General features: G+C 51.9%; 1 protein-coding gene across 1 annotated transcript; it reads left to right on the top strand.

Annotated features, from left to right (window-relative positions):
* Nucleotides 1-296: 296 nt before the first annotated feature.
* Nucleotides 297-20,160, top strand: MARCO (macrophage receptor with collagenous structure). The gene is made up of 13 exons (XM_065880922.1): nt 297-450; nt 517-648; nt 1,554-1,706; nt 3,087-3,131; nt 7,967-8,065; nt 8,173-8,208; nt 8,691-8,789; nt 8,883-8,945; nt 16,294-16,338; nt 17,266-17,364; nt 18,123-18,167; nt 18,655-18,831; nt 20,030-20,160. Exons 1-13 carry the CDS (start codon nt 297-299, stop codon nt 20,158-20,160), a joined length of 1,278 nt encoding a protein of 425 aa, XP_065736994.1.
* Nucleotides 20,161-20,376: the final 216 nt, after the last annotated feature.

The following is a 20,376-nucleotide window of genomic DNA, read 5'->3' as shown; positions in this document are numbered from 1 at the left end:
TAACCTAACAGGTTTTCTCCACTGTTCCAAACCCCCTCATTGTTTGTAAAACAGGAACAATCATCCTCCTCCCCGAATTTTGAAACTGAAATATGCGAATTCATCAATTTCTCTGATGTACATCTATTGAGTGACCCTGTGGCAGGTTCCATGCTGGGGCTTCGTCGGTGAGAAAGGCTGACAGGACTGCGCTCTTCCAGCTAAGGATGTGTGCACAGGGGTTTTTTGCCCGGCCACATAAATGAGGGGCTGACAATGGCACTTCTTGCCTTGTGGCAAGGAGAATCAAGGGGAAGATGATCTGGGGGTCGTGGGCCTTTGTGTCTTTCCCCTCGTGGGACCTCATGGGCAGCTCCCTGCTCATACAGAGGGGATTCGGGCACAGACTGGGGGCCCCCCAGCATCCTGGACAGGATGCTGTCCAGACGAGTGTGATCTCCAAGGACCAAGGTCTGCAGCAACCAGCCAAAGGCCGGGTCTGAGTCACGGAGCCCTCAGACCCTCAGACGTCTGCAGCAGCAGCCGTCTGCCTGGGTTGTGTTTCAGATCCAAAGCCCAAGAAGAGAAATGGGATAAACTGCTTCACGGTCTTGCTGTTCATCTACCTGATTCTGCTCACCGCAGGTGCTGGGCTGCTGGTGGTGCAAGGTAAAGCATCTGGGTCCTGTCTGGTCCCTCCTGGGGTGACAGTGTGGCCCGGCCTGACACAAGGCACAGGTTCACAGGAGAGCCCTTGGGGCCACTGCTGCCTATCTGCTGGGAGAGAGTTCTCAGGTCCCTGGGTGGTCTGCATGGTGGGGGGAGAAGGGGGGAAGCAGAAAGGGGAGTGTGTGTTGCATGTGTGTGTGTGTGTGTGTGTGTGTGTGTGTGTGTGTGAGAGAGAGAGAGAGAGAGAGCGCAAGAGGGAGGGAGGGAGGTAGAGAGAGAGGGAACACATGTGTGAGGCTCTGTGTGTCTGAAGCAGTGAAAGATGCAGTGATCTCACAAGGATGTGCCTCGTGCCTCTCACATCAAGGATTCCCTGCCTCTGAATGGGAAGTAGCTTTGTTGGTCAGAGTGTTTCATTTTAACGTGATTTGACTTTCAAAGTGCTCCCAATCCAAATGGTGAGGTCGTGAAGCAATTCCATCAGCAGATAGTGAAGTCCCTCAAGAATGCCATGTGGCCAGTTGTCATGAACACACGTCACACGCATATGAAAGTTACACATGATTAGGCCAGATCAGCATATTAGCGGCCACGCTTTCATGTCCAAGCATGCACAAAGCTCCTAACCGCATGCAGGTTATTCGTGGGCGCAGTGGTTATACAGGGTGTAGGTACGTTCTGTGGACGTGTAACGTCATATCTGAGTGTGGAGTGCACACATGCAAGATACAGACAAAGTTCTGTGTGCTCACTCTAGGTCCTCACGGTACACTAAACACGTGCTTACCTGTTCAGGACGCAGAGTTATGCACATGTGACACAGAATGTCAGGGTTATGCTCAAGTGCCTAGGACTTTAATGAAGTCCCTAAAAGGATGCTGCAGGCATGGCGGTGGGGTGTCCAGTTCTGAATCTGCAGAAGCGGCTCCGGGCCCTGGAAGTGCCCTACAACAATCAAACACTGGTCCCCGAGCATCTCCTGCAGGCCCAGCTCATCCGCGTCCGCACCAGACAGGAGCACCTACTACGACTGGTGGACAACTTTACTCGGATCCCAGGTTGGCCCCTCCCCCCTGGGCTGGGACTCCCCAGAGAGGACGGGAAAGGGGGAGCGTCTCGTGTGCAGACCAAGGGGCCTTTGGACCTGAATCCCGTTCTCTGGCCTCGTATGAGAGTGTGGAGGCCAAGACAGGGGGTGAAGGCCGTATGGGGAGGGCATGAAGTTACAGGCACCCTGGGTGGCTGCAGACAGCTCTCCGGGAGACAGTGGGGTCAGGGACCTAGGAACCAAGGATGCTGTCCAGACGAGTGTGATCTCCAAGGACCAAGGTCTGCAGCAACCAGCCAAAGGCCGGGTCTGAGTCACGGAGCCCTCAGACTGATCCAGAGTGTGCAGGACAGAGCCCAGGGCGATTTCCAGGACCACTCCCAAGCAGCAAACTAATACTGGTCTGTGGCTGGAGAGAGTAACAGTGGGCACCAAGCCAGTCTGGCCAGTGCCTGGACCTTCGAGGGGAGAGGACAGCGGGCCTGTCCTTGTAGAGGAGAGAGCCCTGGCTCCTCCCACCATGTGAGGACATAGCAAGAGGCTGCAGTCTGCAGCACAGAAGACCTTCCCCAGAACCCAGCCAGGCCATCCCCTGATCTTGGGCTTCCAGCTTCCAGAAGTGGGAGAAGTGAATTTCTGATGTTTAAGGTCCTCCCACCCCGGTCTGTGGTGTGTTGTTATAGCAACCAGAATGGACCAAGGCAAGACAAGGAGCCCTGTCCCGGCCACCCAAGCCTTTGGGAGGCTCTGGTCCACAGAGCAGCCCTGGCAAGGGAGAGATCTGACATAAGTGGCAGCGGTGGTGGGTACCATTTATCAGAGCACGGGTGTGCTTTCCATGCTGGTCTCCACGTGGCGGCCTCAGGACAGCCCTGCATAACTGGTATATGAACCCCATTTCACTGATGAGAAAGCTGATTCTCCAAACAACGAGAGGCTGTGCCCAGGGTCACCCAGCTAAAGTGGCACTGCTGCTGCTCGAACTCAGGTCTGTCTGGCTCAGCCTCCCTCGGGAGTCATCATCCGCACGGCTGTGTTTTGCTTGTTGGGCCAGGAGCTCCTTGGAGGAAGGAGCTCTGTCTTTTCTTGTGTTCCTTCCACCCAGTTTGGCTGGTCCTCGGTGCTCAGTGACACTCGTTAAGTGAATGATGGTGTGAGTGGCATTGTCACCCCCCACCCTTGTTGGTTGGGGCTTTGGTGCCTCTGCCCCTTCTCCTCAAGTCTTCCAGGTCCAAAGGGGCCCTCGCCTCCCCCGTCTGCCAGGGCCACCAGCGGAGAAGGGGGCCCCGGACGAGATGGAGCCGCAGAAACCTGCTTCTGTCTATAGATCCCATGATCCTTTCTCTCATCCTTTGTGCAGGCTACGTTCTGAATTCCTTCTCCTTTCCAGGCCCCCCAGGACCCCAAGGTCCACCAGGAATCAAGGGAGAGGCAGGTGAGCAGGGGCTGGGTGTGTGCTCCAGCGTGCACAGAAGGCTGTCTCGGAGCAGGCACACATGCCATCCCCAGAGTCTGAACACCCGGTGGGGTCTGTATGTGAGGGAGGTCACCTGTAGTGAGACCCTAGATGGGCTGGGTTACTGGGAAGTACCTGCATCCCGGGGAAGACACCTAGGTGTGGCTGGAGGGGTGTGGACACTCCAAGCCCCTCCTTGGTGCTCAGAGTACAAGCCTGTGAGCCTCACCGGGAAGAGTCAAGCTCTTTGGTCCAGACTCCAGAGTCTGACGCATCTGCCTTCACCGTAGACTGGCTCTGTGACTTCGGAAGCATTCCCTTACCTTTCTGAGTCTCAGTTTCTTTGTCTGTAAAATGGGGACAAGAGTGCCTCAGAGGGTTACTAGGAGGTTAAAATAACGATTCAAAGCACATGATGGTCTCTCCCTTTTAGGTTGTGGCCTTAACCTGCCCAGCTGCCTTACAAATGGCCACGGCATAGCTGGGTCAGAGAATGTGACGGCTTGGCTGCCCCCGGGGGGAGGGGGCCTCCATCACTGTTAGAGTCCGCTCTGCTCTTCACTTAGACTCTCAAACCTCCAATCCCTGGAGGGGTTGAGGCTGCTGAGTTGTAAAGGTGCAAAGACAAACGTTACTGGAGGAAAAAGCAAAATGAGAGGATTTGCAAGAAAGGGGGAAATAAACAAACCAAGAGCCTCTCAGCCTCCAGGTCACCGAGACAGAATGAAAAACACCACCAGTTACAGAAGGGAAACTTGATAAAGGGAAACTCATTTTTGAGTAACTAATTTTTTGGAAGGACCTTAAGAGAAGGGGGAATCCCAAACAACCTAGTGCTCTAGGTCACCAGCAGGGTTTTTCCGGGGAGCTTTTCAGGGGGAGGACGAGTAGAAGGAGAGTTTAGGGACACACACAGGCACTCGAACACCCACGGGCTCACACACACGTGTGCACACACATTTATGCAACACAATCACACATGCACCAGCGTACTCGTGCACGTGCTCACATGTGCACATACACTCACATGCATACATGCCCACACACGCACTCACCGCCCAGCCACAAACTCACTCACACACGCTCACTCAACCTTCAGAGCCAGAGTGGGGCAGGGTCACTCAGAGGGTGGTGGGTCACCAGGCATCCCAGGGGCACAGCTGTGGTCCCTTTTGTCCAGGTGAGCCAAGGACAGGAATGGGAAAGCTAAGAGCAAAGTGAGAGGGGGAAGAATTTCCTGCCAGGTACAACGTGTGGCCAGTGGGGACGCAGGCAGTGCTGGGAGCTCAGAGGAGAAGGTGTGGGACCGAAATGGGGCCTGAGGTGGGCCTGGGGAAGGAGGGGAGACCACTGGCAGTGAGGGCTAAGGGGCTGATTCCAGAAGGAGGACTTTAAGCATCTAGAATCTTCCCTTGATGGCCAGCGCTCTCTCTAGAGTAGTGCTTCTCAAGCTACGGGTCATGGATAAGAACCATTTGAGGTGCTTGCTTAAAATGCAGGTCTGTGTTTTAGAGATCGTGGAGGGTTCTGACCCTGGACACGTAGGGGACAGGCTCTGAGAAGCACGGCCCGAGCTCTCCGGCTGTGACCGAGCACCTCGTGTGCTCCTGGTCTCTTGGCCTCCCAAGAGACCACCCTCAGGGTGGCTCTGGGCGCAGCAGGGGAATGAGGCTGTGGAACCAGTAGGCTTGGTCGCCATCCCTGCTCACCTGTGTAACTAGACACGTTACTCGGCCTGTTGAGGTTTAACCTCTTCCTTTCAGCAAAGAATGGCAATTACATTAAAATAATAATAATTACATTATACATGCTTTGCAGGACAGCTATAAGGGTTGGAGATCATGTGTTCAAACTCTGCTACGTGGTAGGTAGTGTTAGTGATCCTGTAAAGTGGAAAGGGAAGGACTGCAGTTCTAAGATCAGACAGATCTGGGTTCTAATACAGCTCTAGCTGTGTAACCTCTCCGAGCCTCAATTTACTCACCTACAAAAGGGGGATAATAATAGCAACCATCAATGAGGATTGATTACAACAGGAATATAAGACAGAAGATCGTGATGCTGTACCTGGCATGTAGGAAATATTTACATTAGAAGAAACGGAGGGTGCTTGCCATCGGGAAGAGAGAGCCCTTATAGGGATGTGTCAGCCATCCTCCAGTATTAGAGAGGTTCCTGTGGAAGAGAAAATAGACTTGCTCTCAGTGGTACCCCACAGAAGAATGGAGGCCAACGGGCAAAGGTTTCTGGAGAACCAATTATGCTGAGGTAAGGGAGGAACAAATAGTTAAGACTTGGGCTGCCACACGATGAAACGGGCAGATGGGGGCTGTGGGGAACTGGGGCTGCAGAATTTTCCTTGGTGGGACTGAAGGGAGATCCTTGCACCAGGCAGGTGGTTGGACAGTTGACCTGTGAGGATGATTCCAAAGGTGGCCCTCCGCATTTCTCTATGGCCCAGACTTTCTCAAGGTGACCCTGCCACCCCCAGAGAGGGGATGACAGCCAGGCTTTTGCCTGTGGAGTCTGAGCCGCACTGCTTCCCATCCCACTCTCACCCACTGCCACGCCCAGACTCAGGCCTGGAAGCAATGTGGCTGGCGAGGGGAAATGATCAGTTTCACTTCTTCAGAAATCAGGACTCTAACCTACCCCTCCTCTTCCCAAATTTCTTTTCCCAAGGTCACCAGATCTCTCTTACCCACTGCTTGCCCAATCCACTGTCAGCGGACAGGGCTAGCAGACCAAGTGGGACCCGCCCCAGCGGTATTGAGGTTTTCTGCTCTTTGCCCCAGCAGATGGGTAAAGCCACATTGATGAGGTTCCAGGGGACACATCTATTTCCCTCACTCCATCTTTAGCTGTGATGACGGGCAGGTTCTGAAGTCAGACGCAGCTGTGATTCCTCAGGCGCCTCCAGACTCTGGTCCTTTCACCGGTACTACTTTGCTTCCCAAGGTTGTAACTTTTGAGAGAGACACGGAAGTCATAGCAATACAGACTCAGGCCCAGACCAGTCTCAAGAAATCTCATACAGGGAATCCTCTGGCGGTCCAGTGGTTAGGACTCCGTGCTCTCACTGCAGAGGGCCTGCGTTCAGTCCCTGGTCAGGGAACTAAGATCTCGCAAGCCACGTGGGGCAGCCAAAATATAAGAAAAAGAAAGAAAGAAACCTCATAGAGCCACACAATTGCCTTAGCGTGATGGCCCTGGCTGGCCCAGAGCCATAGGGCACCACCAATTCCTCCAGGGAAATAATTCCTAGCCTTGTTTAAGAAGTGCCATTTGTCATGAAGGACCTAGGGGTAAGACAGGAATAGACACAGACCTACTGGAGAACGGACTTGAGGATATGGGGACGGGGAAGGGGGAGCTGTGACAAAGCGAGAGAGAGGCATGGACATATATACACTACCAAACGTAAAACAGATAGCTAGTGGGAAGCAGCCGCGTAGCACAGGGAGATCGACTCTGTGCTTTGTGACCACCTGGAGGGGTGGGATAGGAGGGTGGGAGGGAGGGAGATGCAAGAGGGAAGAGATGTGGGAACATATGTATATGTATAACTGATTCACTTTGTTATAAAGCAGAAACTAACACACCATTGTAAAGGAATTATACCCCAATAAAGATGTTAAAAAAAAAAGGAGCGCCATTTGGCCCTTCCACCCACGTGGATGCTGTGAACGACCAAGAACTTGTTTGCTGTTTGCACCTGAGTCTGTTGTAAGGGACTTCAGTTGTAAACATGTTCTTCATGGCTCTTTCGTCTTCCATCAAGGAATAATTATTCTTCAAGTATCCAAACCGCCTCAAAGAAGCTAATTCCCAAGACTTGCACCTAATGTCACTCAAACCTTAGACCCAGAGAGTTCTGTATGACAGTTGCTTCTTTCCCTCCACTCCAGGCCACTCTGTCTACTTTTTCTAAATCACTAGAGAGGAGGCTGGCCCCCTTCTGAGTCCTCTCCAGCTCTGAAATCATGAAAATAATGGAATGGAGCCCTTGAACCAAATTCCATCCCAACAAGCTGGTCCCAGCCCCTGAAGGAGTTGCTTGGGGTGGAACTCTGCTGATGGTGGGACCTGGCTGGCTTCCTAAGCCAGTGGGTCCCGATGAGCAGGCCCTGTGCGAGGAGGCTGGCAGGTTTGGGCAGGGGTTGCCGAGCCCTGCCTAGGGAGGAGCCTCCCTCGATTGATATGCGCTGAGCAGTGGCAGAAAGGAGAGGGAGACACGGAGAATCAGGAGAGGAGAGACTGGGGCGAGCCCGGAATGCTGATGACAGGTGGGAACTCTGAAACCTTGGCCACCAGGAAAGCCAGGCTCTGGACCGCTAGGGGGATAAGTGCCGCTGCAATGTTTCCCTCTCCGGCAGTGCCTCAAAGCTTCTGTTCTCAGCACTTGGGGTCTGCTTTATGGAATATTCAGATTTCAGTTTGGGAAGTTTGAGACAGTAATTCCCCAAATTCACACACTGAAATAAACCAGGCAGTGCTGGATGAGCCTGGGCTGTGGTCCCTCCTCCAGGGACCAGGTCACTAAACAGGGCCCTGAGAGCCCAGCTTCTGGGACTTTCCACTGCGCGTCAGCCAGGCCAGGTCACCTCATCCATTTTTCAGGAGTTTATGTCTGGCCTCTGGGCAAGGTGGTGTGCTCCTCGCGGGCAGCCATTGTATCTTCGACTTCTGGGCACCCAGTAGGAGTTCAAGGAGTCTGAGTTTGGAATTGGGGTGGGACAGGATGTGTCAGAGATGGACGTGGCAGCTGGGTTTGCCCTCTTCCCATGTCTGGCCACAATCCCTTGATTTTTCAGGAAGAAAGGGAGACATAGGCATGAAAGGAGACATGGGGGTCATGGGACCCCCTGGAGCCCCGGGGCATAAAGGTGACTCAGGGATGCCCGGTTCCCCAGGTAGGAGTCTGCACCGTCAGGTCTGTTGTCCTGTGAGTATTCCCTTTTTGTCCGGTGGACTGAGCTAGAGGGGAAAAAAAATCCTTAAAAATCCTTCTCTATTTTAGGTGTGGCTGGAATTCCTGGACTCAAAGGAGATCAAGGTAAGGGTTGTGGGAATCGCTACCGCCGTCCCTGGGCAAAGTCAAGTTCAGGACCTGACTCTACTATGTCTTATTTCATTGTAGTGTTAACCCAGAGCCTCTGGGGTTTTGTAAAACCTGGCCTGTCCTAAGAGGAACAGAGCAGCTTTGGAGGGCAGGCTTAACTGATATTCTTTTTTAGAGCTTCATTCCACCCTGCCACCCAGGGGTATGAAGCAGAATGCTCACACCCAGAGTTCCTAGTAAGTCCATAAACCTCAAATTCTGCAGCAGTGAATGGAAAAAATTAATAAGTTGCTGAGGCTGTAATTTTCCTCCCACTAATAGGGCTAGTTCAAGGCTCCTAGAGTTTAAGCTGCCCAGGGAACATATGAGGTGTTAAGAGATGCATGTGCCATGCAGAGAAGAGGTGTGTTGAAGGGGTAGTCAGCCCGGCCCTCTGCCAACCACTCCCAGCCTTTCATTCATGACTTAACTTTCAGGACAACCCGGAGCCAAGGGTCTTCCAGGCTTTCCAGGAACTGCGGGATCCCCGGGTGCCAAGGGTGAGCCTGGCAGCGCTGGTCCCACTGGGCCAATAGGTGAGGTCCTGGGTCCTGTGGTGGGCGTGGGGACTGATGTCTGAAGATCCACCCAACACAGACCTTACACCCTCCATGGTATCTGTTGTCCAGGACCATCAGGGAGGCCCGGGAGTCCAGGAGCCGAAGGTGTGAAAGGAAGCAAGGGGGACACAGGTAACAGAGGGCGTGGGTAGGCGGGCAGGTGGAGTCGCTGGGTGTCAAGGACGGACAGAGAGGAAGACTGCCTCCCAGCAGGTCCACCAGAAGCAGGCAGAGGGTCTCCTGTGTTCTGGCCCCTGACGCACCTGGATTAAAAAGGGCATTTTCCTCTGCCGGAACCCTTTGAGTCCAAGGCTCTGGGGCTGTTTTTCTCTGCCCAGAGTCCCTGAGAGGCTTTGAATGCCATGACCAAACCTCCACCGTCAAAGAGGAGAGCAGGGGATGCCTCGGCCGCACTGTCTCCTGGCCTGCATTCCAGGGGTCCTCGTAATGCCCTCTCTCTCCCACTGACCTGCGGTGGGGTCCCAAGGGTCAGGGCTCTGGATTTGGACAACAGCTATCGAGAAACCCTTCTTGCACATTCTCCCAGGGGGGCTCAGGCCGAGAGGAGTGACCCACGGTTACCCAACTCACAGAGACTAGCTCATAAACCATCCTGCCAACCTAGTCAAGGTTATAAACTGTTAACGCCAATTTAGTCTAGGTTATAAACCATCATACCAGTGTGATCTACTTTAAAGAACTGTGTGTTTTCTAGTCACTAAGTAAGTCCAGGCACCCACGATGGTCTAGAAAGTCTGGTCCACTGTGTTAGGTACTGGACCCCCATGATGCATAAGACCTGGTTCCTGCCTTCAGATGTGCAGACTGGTGCAGGAGATAGGTAGATGGACTGTTGCCAGATGGTGTCAGGCACACCGTGCTGTGGGTTTTGCATGGAGAAGTGCCACATGCCATTTAGAAAGCCAGGTGCAGGCCAGGAGGTATTGTGGCCAGTGCAGGGTTGTGAGAAAGGGCTGTGTATCTTCCAAGGATGTCTGTGGACAGTCACTGCCAGAGCAGAAGGTCATACTTGAGTTAGACAACCCGGATGCCTTCACCCCAGAACCATGTTAGAGACCTACACCAGGGGCAAGCCCTCTCAGTTTTCATTGAACAAGTGGTCAACGGATTGATTTTTTAAAACAAACGCGACTTGACCCAAATCCTTCAAGTTCACAGTGGCCCCTGGTGGGGTTAGCAAAAGGTAGGCAGTGCAGGAGTGGTGGAAGAGCTCGAGCTGAGTCTTGGAGGATGAGTAGAGCTTAGCCACGTGGGGAGAGGAAGGCAAGTCCAGAGAGAGGGAACCGAGCAGGTGAAGTCTTGGAGGGCGAGGGAGGGCTCTGTAGGTGCATGTCCCTGGAGTCCAGGTCTAGGATGTGGTAGAGGCTCAGGAGCTCTGGCCAGAGAGCTGGGCCATGCCACCTCCTGAGCCTTGGACTCTTTGGAGTTTCCTTGATGCTTGTCAGCAGCCCTGGCACAAGCAACTCCTATATCCTTGCCCTTCCAATGCATCCAGCCTCGGAGCTGATTTCCTTTTCACAGATGGTGGGTAAGTGCAGGCAGGGGCTCTGCTACCTGATGCCATATAAATGCCACTTGAAGGCCACCAGCAAGTCTGGCCTTCCAGAAAGGTTCCATCTGGGTGTGGTGGTCAGGTGACCCCGATTAATTGGCTGCCTCTTTCTGATTTTATACTTCCATCTTCCCTGACTCCAGATCTCAGGGTGCCTGACTCTGAGGCTGTCTTACCACTGAGTTTTCTGCCTGGCTTCATGGAGATGTTGGCTCTTCTCCCTCAGTTATAAACTGGGAGCCCCGCCACCCGACCCCACCACTGCCAGGCTAGTGATTCTTGACTAAGCAAGAGTACTGGTGACAAAACATGATTTTACCCACAAGGGGCACTGCACCCACTCCCCAGGCCCCTGAGCCTGTGTCTCCCACTGAAGGTGGAGAATCCTGCCTGCACTCTGCATCCTGGGAGGGTTTGCATAATAAGAGCAGCTCCTGACGTGATCACTTTAACTCCATTATAGAGTCCCTGTATATCTGGTGAGCACCTTTATGGGAACCTCCATCAATCAGGCCTAGTGGGAAATACCAACCAGGCAGATTCTAAGGGTTATTCCTTCATTCCAGCTGCCCAGGTAAACATGGTGAATAACATTTTCAATTTGGGGCGTGTGATGATTACCACAAATTCCAAATTGCATATGTTTCCCGCTCAAACCCAAACGTTTGTCTCGATCAAGTAGCTGTTGGTCTACATAGACATCTCAGGAGGGAATTCCCTTAGGACCATAAACTGACTAGCTGTAGCCAGGGCTGTATTTCATCCTGAAGTCATTAATGAACTTTTGGAAAGGTCACATTCTGCAGTGGGAGAAGGAAGAGTGGGTGGTGAGTGGGAGCCAGACCATCTCCTCCTGGAAGACAATGCGTACTTGTCAATGTCAGGATGTTGGTATTCCCCAAACTAGAGGTACTGAGGTGTTGGTTCAATTTTGATCATATGAAGCCAGTTTTTCAAACTGATGTATTTCCCATTTTGTAAATAAAATCATTAATCTCACAGGAGACTATCTAGCAGTACGGGATGAAAACAGAGAAATTCTGGTGCCTTGGCTTAACCTAGGTAACAGCTAGATCCCGTTATTGTGCATTAATTACCAAAAGTAAGAGGTCTGTTTAGTACTAATGATGCCTCCAAGCCAGGCACTGTGTTTGGGCCTTTCCTCCCAGGACCTTAGTTCATCCACACAGCTGAGTTTCATCATCCCTACCTTACAACTGAGGAAGCGAAGGTAAAACCTTTCCTCAGGGTCTCACAGTTAATATACACTGAGTCCAGGAGTTAATCCCAAAGTCTGATTCCAAATTTGTGCTTTTCTAAATTTTGTTGTGTAGAATAACATAGAGTATAGGACTCAGAGAAATCAGAATTGCCCGCACCTCTCACCCCACAGTAGATGGGTAAATCCTAGCTTGGTCACCAGATCTTCTCGCTGCTGTGAACGCTCTCTAATCACACTCCAACCCATTCTGGTGGAAGGTTTCCCCACGTTCACACCCCTTGAGAAAGATTAAAGATAAAGATGGCAAAGAGGAGACTCCTTCCATTCTGTTGGGAACATAGACTGCATAGTTGATTTAAGCAGGACATTATCACCGAGAAGAACTTTCTGTAATGGTAGTTTCCTTCACTGTTCATAAAACAAGGTTTTATCAAACCCCGAAAACTTAGTTTTTTCTAACCTTTGATCTTTCAAACGATTGCAGAATCATTTGACTTTGGGGAAAAAAATTGCAAAAAAATCCACAGCAAAACAAATTTTAGCTCTAAATCCTTTGGCCATTTTGAAAAGGAAAATTTGTTTGGAAATAAGGAAGGACTCACTTCAACTTGTGATCATGGCATTTCTCTTTCTACCACCTCACCTCATGAAATGAAGTTAGACACAGCCAAAACACTGAAGCTCCAAAATACCAATCCGATCAAAATTTCTACATCGCAACAATCTTCATGTCTAAAATATAACAAGAATCTGAATTTTCTGTGTCCTTTTATGTTTCTCTTGAGGCAAAGCCAAAGTGCAAATAACTTGAAATCTAGTTTCTCATCTGTATTTTAAGGTGCGTTTTACTTTAAAGATAAGTAACAAAGAATAATCAATAATAGCAATTAAGCCCTATATCATGAATATAATTTCTCAGTTGATTTCATTCCCCATGTCTAAGTATTGACTTAGTCCAAGAATTTATTAAATTCTACCAACTCATATTACTAAATTGTCACTTAGAGTTTTCCTCGTTTTCCTCTAAGTTTCTTAGAGACATCTGAAGAAGTCTACATGCGTCCCAAATTTGGGTCCCCTACCTACCATCTTACTTCTTGTTATACAGCTCAATGTGTTAGGTATTAAATTAACCCAAAATTTGCCAGGCTGCACTTAGCCTGTAAGTTGGGATGGTATTTAAGGAAGTTTCCTAACGTACTGGAAATTTCTACATTAAATCAGAGTGAGGAGGCCTGTGCATCAGTTTGGACTTGCCAACTAGCTAGGTGATGATGGGTTGGTACATGACTTCCAGAGCCTTGGTTTCCTCCTCTGTGGAGTGTGGGGAGAGTTCTAGAATAATACCCAGGTCCCTGCCAATCTGCCAGCACTCTGGGTTTGAAACAAGCAATTTTCCCTTCAAGCAGGGACCTTCTAAGATTTTAGGCAGAGTACCAGCTGAACACAAAACAATAGGAAGGCATGTGCTTTCTAACTAAACTATTTTCTTGGGGGAAAATTGTTTCTATAAATAAGCACCTTGCAAATAAATATTTTGAGCCCTTTCAGCGTGATGAGTCTGTGACACCCAGGGAATCCCAGTTTGCTTGTGGTTAAGAGGACAAACCCCGCATTCATTCCCTTCCAGTGAAGGTTTACAACATGAACTTCTAAATTCTATTTTTCAACCATTTCTCCTTCTCCCTGATCCAATCAGGATGCCGCCTTGATTTATAGTGAAGTCATTACTGGTCCCTGGATCCATGCATAGCCACTCAGCGAACACCTCTCAAGAGTCCAGTCCTGGAGAGAAATCACACCCCCCAAAAATCACACAAAACTCAATTCCAGTTTCCTTGCCTTGAAGAGGGGAGTTTTGAAGACATACACCTACACCTATTATACATATCTCAGAGGGCATTTTATCAAGGGCCAGTGGGTTACGAGAGAGCTCAGACAGGGGAGGGGCCGTGAGTTCCTCAGAGATAGGAAGGCTGCTTGGAGGACGCGGGCTGTCAGCTGGTCCCTGAAGATTGAGTGAGATGTGTTTAGGGCAGTGGTTACTCAAACCATGATCCCTGACCAGCAGCATCAGAAAGACCCAGAAACCTGTTAAAAGTGCAGCGTCTCAGATTCCCAGCCCAGATGCAGTGAATCAGGAACCCCGGGGCGGGGTGGGGGGGGGCGGGACGGGGCTTAGCACGTTGTTTTTAACAAACCCTGTGCTGGCGATTCTGACGCTCACTCTAGTTTGATGACTCATTTAGAAGTAAGAGATGGCCTAAGGCCACTGGGAGTCTTTGGAACGAGGTGGAGAGCCCACGTGAAACTCCAGGAAGTAGTGAGCTGGCATGCTGGTGGCACACAGGCAGCCACAGTGCCCAGTGGGAGGCCAACCCTGGGTCCTAACCCCAACGTCACCACTCCCTCCCTGTGTGACGTGGGATAAATCACCTAGCGTCTCTGAGTGTGGACTCCCTCCTCTGTAAAGAGGGAAATGGCACGACCTCGCTGGGAAGCTGAGAGATGTACGTGAAGCTCCTGGCGTGGTGCCTAGTGCAGGTGCAGGCAGCAGCCGAGGTTGAGTCCCCAAGAGGTGGGGGGCAGGGAGGGAGGGTGTGAGAAATGAGGTGGAAGGGTCAGGCCTTGGGGACCATGGCCCTAGTGAACAGGGGCTCCCCTGGGGCTCCTGTCTGTATAGGACATTTGTTGTTCTGGTGCTCTGGAGACTTCTTCGGTGGCAGAGAGGCAATAAGGGGAGATCACAGTGCCAGGTGTCCCTCAACCTTGGGTCTAGGGACAGGCTCTTAAGGTAGAGATCTGTGCAATATGGGACACTTTAGGATGTGGCAGAGAGGGTCAAGAGTCTAGATATGAACCATTTTTCTATTTAATAACCAAAGACATGTTTCTGAATGTGGTTTCTCCTCCCTCATCTTGACACCTGCAATTCAGGTGCAGGTAAGCAGAGAGGACACATCTACTGCCCGTGCTGGGCCACCTGAGGTCAACAGCAAACATCTGGGGGCGGGGGCTTGCTGGGCAGCAAGCCTGGAGCTCCTGCGGGGGCTTCGGCCCCAGTGTCCCAGGCGCTGTCCACTGGAGGAGAGACAGACACGTGCCGACGGGGCCCCGGGGTCCTCGTGGCACCGCTTGTCAGACACGAGGTTTAGTACGTGACACAGACAACTTCATTTCAGTCTGACAGAGGATCAGAGGAGAAAGGTGAGGCTAAGGGAGAGGGAGCCTGGCTCAAGGTCACAGAGGCAGACGCAAGCCCAGGCTCTCTGACTCTGGCCCCTGTGCTGCCTTGGAAGGAAGTGCGTCAGCCACGGACGAGGCGGGCAGAGAAGGCTTCAGAGGCAGCAACATCTAGCATCTTAGCAGCTTTCACAGCCTTGATCCCATTCTCCAGGGGACCAAAGCAGTGAGGCTTTCCAAACCGAGGGACTGGAGTGGGCACAGCTGGCTGGGGCCTGTCTGCCAGGGCCAACCTCGAAGTTCCCTCCAGCTTTTAGAAGATGCTCTCTGAGCCTCATTCTGGTCCTCAACTCAAACATGAGGGGCAGAACTAGTTGCCCTCTCAGATCTTTCCAGGGCTTCCCGCCTCCCTTGGTGCCCAGGCTTGTAGCAGCAGCTCCTAGCTCCTCGGCCCTCGGGCTCTCCTCCCCAGGCAGCGCCCAGCCTCAGACGAGCCCTCTGAAAGGCTGCCAGGAGCCAAGACTCCTTGCTCATTATTCCAAAAAGGGATCCTGAAGAGGCCCACCAGGCCCCTCGCCTGCCCTCCACTGACCAGCACACAGTATGTGCTCAGGAAAGCCAGGAACTGAAGTGGAAGGCAGGAACTTCCTCCAAGCAATTGGCAATGAGGGTAACCGAGTTCCTTGTGGTCTCTAGTGATCATCAAATGGGTGGGTTCTTGGTTAAGACTGAGCTGGTGTGGTGGGAGGGATACCAGTCAAGAGCATGGTGGGAGTGCATTCCCACTGTTACCCTCTAGTAACTGTTACTTCATGGTCAATAATGAGCTTTAGTTTCCCCAAGTTTGTGTAACTGTCTTGGAGAGTCCTGTTTCTCTGAGAGACCGTGGAGTTGCTAAACCAATAAATTATTATCCCACAATAAATTATGACCCAGCATGGTGCTGGGGATAGTGGGTCTTCCATGTAAGTTAATGAATAAAGAGATGAATGGGAGGAAGGAAGAAGGATGTTTAGCTACACTGGGGGCCACAGTGAAATAAACCAATAAACGCTGTGGAATATCTACTGAGGGTGAGGGCCCCCCCAAAGCTCCTAGTGGCCACTGAGTCTCCTCCACAGTCTTTTAGAAATAAAAATAACTTTATTTTCAAAATATCTCTCAATTCTTTTTCAATAAAATGCAACAGAAAGGAATGGGATTGTATTTAGACACCAAGTCAGGTTATTTCTGGACAAGGAAGGCCAGCCACTGAGTCCGGGGTCTGTCCATCTAACCTAGACTTTCATCCAATACATTTCTATTTCACCCCAACACACGTCCCCATTTATCTGCAGTCTGTCTACATTTATGCTCTGCTAAAGAGGGTTTAAACAATCGTGGAGAACCAATGTACCTTTCCTTCTGCATTAATCAGACAGAAGGTAGAGGTTGTCTGAGATTAAAAGCGTCTAATACCTACATTTTATTATCTTCTCCCATTTTTTGTATTTTGATCTTAGGACTTCAAGGACAGAAAGGAACAAAAGGAGAATCAGGAGTTCCAGGTAAAGTGCCGGCTTCATTTTCATTTCTCACAGCAATGACTGGAAGGGCTTGTGCTCCAAGGGTGGGTCTTGTCGACCCTGAAATCAGGGCGGTAACCTCAGTAACCTTTCCCCAGAGCGTCTCCGCCTGCAGGGCTCTATCGCTCGAGCCTCAGACTCTTTGGGTGACAAACCTGGGGAAGGGGTGTAGAGAGAGGGGTGGGGGCAGAGGGGGTGGAGGGTAAAGAAAGCCGGGACAACTGCCCCTGGTGGTGGCTTCAGGCCGCACAGCCGCCGAGGAGCTGGGCGACCTTCCTCTCCAGTTGCCAGGTTGGTTGCATGGCCTCTATCTGCCTGTCCACATCTGCTTCGGTCCATCTCCCTCTACCCTTTGGCCCTCAAGGCACCCCCCTCTTCCTGTTGCTTCTCACGGGGCTGTCATCAAGGTCCTCGTGGGCCCCCACCTCAGCTAGTGGTTGGTTACTGCGTCCTGCCCACGGCATTTCTAGTCTTCTCGCCAGCCCTACCCTGAGAAGCCAAAGCGACACTCCTCAGACACATTTCCTGAGCAGTCTTTCTTCCACCTGAGCTGGATATTCTATCCCTATTCTAACTTACTGAAGGAGAAATTGAATCCTAGAAATGTTCTAGCAAATTCTCCCAGAATGGCTAGAACGTCCACACAATCATGCCATCCAATGAGGAACAACAGCCTTGGAATACTGTCAGCGATTTTCACCCACTCGTCCTCAACCAGAGTTTACACAGGAGTCGGGGGATCAGGGCAGTGCCCTGCCCACCCGGGCTGAACATTCGAACAGCCCATTGATGGGGGCAGGGCAGGAACCTGGTGGTTTAGGACAACTCATGTACTAAACACCAAGGCCCTTGGTCCCCCTTGGAAAGCAGAGCAGAGCATCTGATGGAGGTGGTCTCTCTCCTCCGCAGGCCCTGCAGGCATGAAGGGAGAGATGGGAAGCCCAGGCCTGGTCGGCCTCAAGGGGGCACCTGGACCAGACGGCCAAAAGGGAGAGCCGGGAGCGAAAGGTAAGGCCTCGGTTTCTGATGTGAGGGTTCTAAGGAGAGGCCTGTCATAAGGTGCTGGGAGTTTTCAGAACCAGAAGGGTAGAAGTTTAGTGGCTCTGTGGCCAAGTCCTGCGCTGGGATCGCCCTCAGCGCTGAGCTTACAGAGGAGAATAAGGCCCGGCCGGGCACTCCGAGTGGCAGGCCAGTGACCATGCGCTGGCACCACGCCCAGTCAGGCCCTGGACCACACAGTCTCCATGACTGATGGCAGGAGAGACTTCTAACTCCATGTCTCTTGACTGTTCCTCTCTAATAGAGCTTAAATCCTTCCTGCTGTGGCTCAGGCCCATTTCTTCTTCCTTTTTTTTTTTTTTTTCCTTGCGGTACACGGGCCTCTCACTGTTGTGGCCTCTCCCGTTGTGGAGCACAGGCTCCGGATACACAGGCTCAGTGGCCATGGCTCACGGGCCCAGCCACTCCGCGGCATGTGGGATCTTCCCAGACTGGGGCACGAACCCATATCCCCTGCGTCGGCAGGCGGGACTCTCAACCACTGCGCCACCAGGGAAGCCCCAGGCCCATTTCTTCTTGCTCACCCATGGGATCCCACGGCACATCCAGTCCCCATGATGCCAGGTGGCTGGCAAAGCTGAAGGAGGGAGCCTGACCCTCACCCCTCCACCCTCCTGCCCGCCCCTCCTCCCCACTGCTGGCAAAGGAGGGCAAGGGGGTCCTGGCTTGGCTTCCTTCGAACTGTGTGGTTTTTCTCCTCATGACAGGATCTTCTGGGCCGAAAGGAGCAAAGGGAGAAAAAGGTCAAAAAGGTAATTGCTATTTCTGTTCTCTTTAATGTGTGTTTCAGAGGTTACTCTGTACTTGAAAATTGTAGGTGTGCCAGGGGGAGAGGCCTTGGTTGTCAGAGAGATTCCTCATTTGGGGGGAAAGCTAAGGGCTTGTCCCTTGAATAAGCCTGCCCGTGGCACAGAGCCACAGATAACACCTTCCTCCCTCCCTCCCTCCTTTCCTCCCCCTTTTTTATCGACAACACAAGGCTAAACATGGTAGGCTGGATTTGCAAGGCCAGCTGCAGAGGGACCTGCCCCCATGGCCTCGCACCTGCAGGCCCAGGTGCACAGAGCCGCTGGTTGTGCTGGTGCCAGCATGTGGGATCTTCCCAGCTGTGGTGGCAGCCAAGCAGGAGGCTTCTTTTCCCTAACTATAAGACTTCCAGAAATGAAATGGTAGAGCCTACATTCACACAAAGCCCTGGGCTGCTTCCCTCACCTCTCCCATGTGTGTTTTGTCATCCAGGCGAATCCCCGGTATCCGTCCGGATTGCTGGCTCTAGGAACCGAGGCCGGGCTGAAATTTACTATAATGGTGCCTGGGGGACAATTTGCGATGATGACTGGGACAATTCAGATGCCACCGTCTTCTGCCGCATGCTGGGTTTCTCTTCGGGAACTGCCGTTTTCAACGTGGGAGCTGGTAAGTGAATCGATCCTCAACCAGGAGCCTCTTTCCTTGAGGTGCTGATGTGGGCTTTCTCTCCCTGGTAGGGTGTTGGCAACCATTGGTTGCAAGTGACTCAGCTTGGTTGCGTTAAAAGAAAAGGATTGGTTCAAGCAACTGAAAAGTTCTGCAGCCCAGGGCCCCAGCTTACATCCTTCAGACTTGGCAGCCCCGGGAGAAAGAAGGCTCTCTTCCCCAAAGGGACAGCAAAGGCTTGTTTGAGTTGCTGTCTGTCCAGCCCTAAAGCCAGAATGCCATGTGTCGGAGGGTGTTTGTGAGGGACACTCTCTGGACAGCTGAGGGGCTGGAGCTGGGAGAACAGAGAAGGATGCAGGGCGGGCAGCACAGCAGTCATCCCAGCTCTCTGGAACCTGACAGTCTAGGTGGCCCAAGCTTGATCATCTTCAAGGAGAAGGTGGAAGGGAAGAGAAAACGAATCAGAGCAGGGACCTCCTAAAATCAGTTTTGGAAAGATGTCCTGGGGTGCTAGAGACTCAGCTATGTCTTGCAGCAAAAGGTTTAGACTTTCAACAAAAGAGTTAAGCCCCAGGCCTGAGACCATTTCTGAGCTGACCTGGCAGGGACACTAGGCCCGTTTCTCCTGCCCCCACCCCAAAATGTTCTCTGCCCTTACCCCTCCCCACAACCCCACCAAAATGCATACCTACTTTTCAATCTGAGTCCAGTTGGATTACAAAACTCCTTTAAAATACACATTCTCCTCAAACAGATTAAGCCTCTATAGATGGTCACACTGTAGTGTAAATTATGGAAATCAAATAATCCGGTAATTCCTCGGAGCTCCTGATCTGAAATCAATTATATCAGAAGGAAGGGGGTTTGAGGAAGGTGTGAGTGCTTTAGAACACGTGAATGGCCTGTTTACAAAGGCATTTAAGGAAGAGACAAACCCTAGAGATCCCTAGGAGGGGATTTCAAATCATGCTTGGGTTACATATTAAATACTCGGATGAGACTTTTGTCAAAGGGTAGAAAGAAGAACTGAGGCAGAGCCATCGTAAGAGAGCCGACCAGCCATCAGCAGGGTGGGCCTGTGCCCACGTGGGAGAAATTGGCAGTCTAGCTCCCCGTGGGAGACCCTGAGGACAGACAGGCTATGCTGCTCTGACCCTAATCCCACGCTCCTCTCCCTCCTTGCTTTTGCTGTGTCCAGGCACTGGGACCATCTGGCTGGACAACGTTGCGTGTCAAGGGTCGGAATCGACCCTGTGGAGCTGCAGCAAGAGCAACTGGGGCTCTCACAACTGCAACCACAGTGAGGATGCGGGTGTGGACTGCAGATGACCCCACAGGCCATTCACTGCTCTGCCCCCAAGGCGTCCACAGCCAAGACGCTCAGCCCACGAAGGGAGGCCGTGCTCTCTGAGGGGCTTCCTGGGGTGGCTGACAGCCTCTGAAGTGGGCTTGCTAATAAAGCTCAAAGCGCTACCTGGCATCGCCCTGCGCCGTGGCTGGAATCACTAGCTTGTCCCTCCTGCCCACTCCCTGCACACAGCCTTT

Source organism: Phocoena phocoena, chromosome 7 (genome assembly GCF_963924675.1).
Source record: "Phocoena phocoena chromosome 7, mPhoPho1.1, whole genome shotgun sequence".
Taxonomy (NCBI): Eukaryota; Metazoa; Chordata; class Mammalia; order Artiodactyla; family Phocoenidae; genus Phocoena; species Phocoena phocoena.
This window is presented reverse-complemented; position numbering and strand designations above follow the sequence as displayed.

What these genes read in the sequence shown, in the direction of transcription:
- MARCO (XM_065880922.1), top strand. Translation starts at nt 297, where the DNA reads ATGATCTGGGGGTCGTGGGCCTTTGTGTCTTTCCCCTCGTGGGACCTC. An exon ending in AGGAAGCAAGGGGGACACAG is followed by an intron (nt 8,946 to 16,293) that starts GTAACAGAGGGC and finishes TTTTGATCTTAG; the next exon opens with GACTTCAAGGACAGAAAGGA. An exon ending in AGGAGAATCAGGAGTTCCAG is followed by an intron (nt 16,339 to 17,265) that starts GTAAAGTGCCGG and finishes TCTCCTCCGCAG; the next exon opens with GCCCTGCAGGCATGAAGGGA.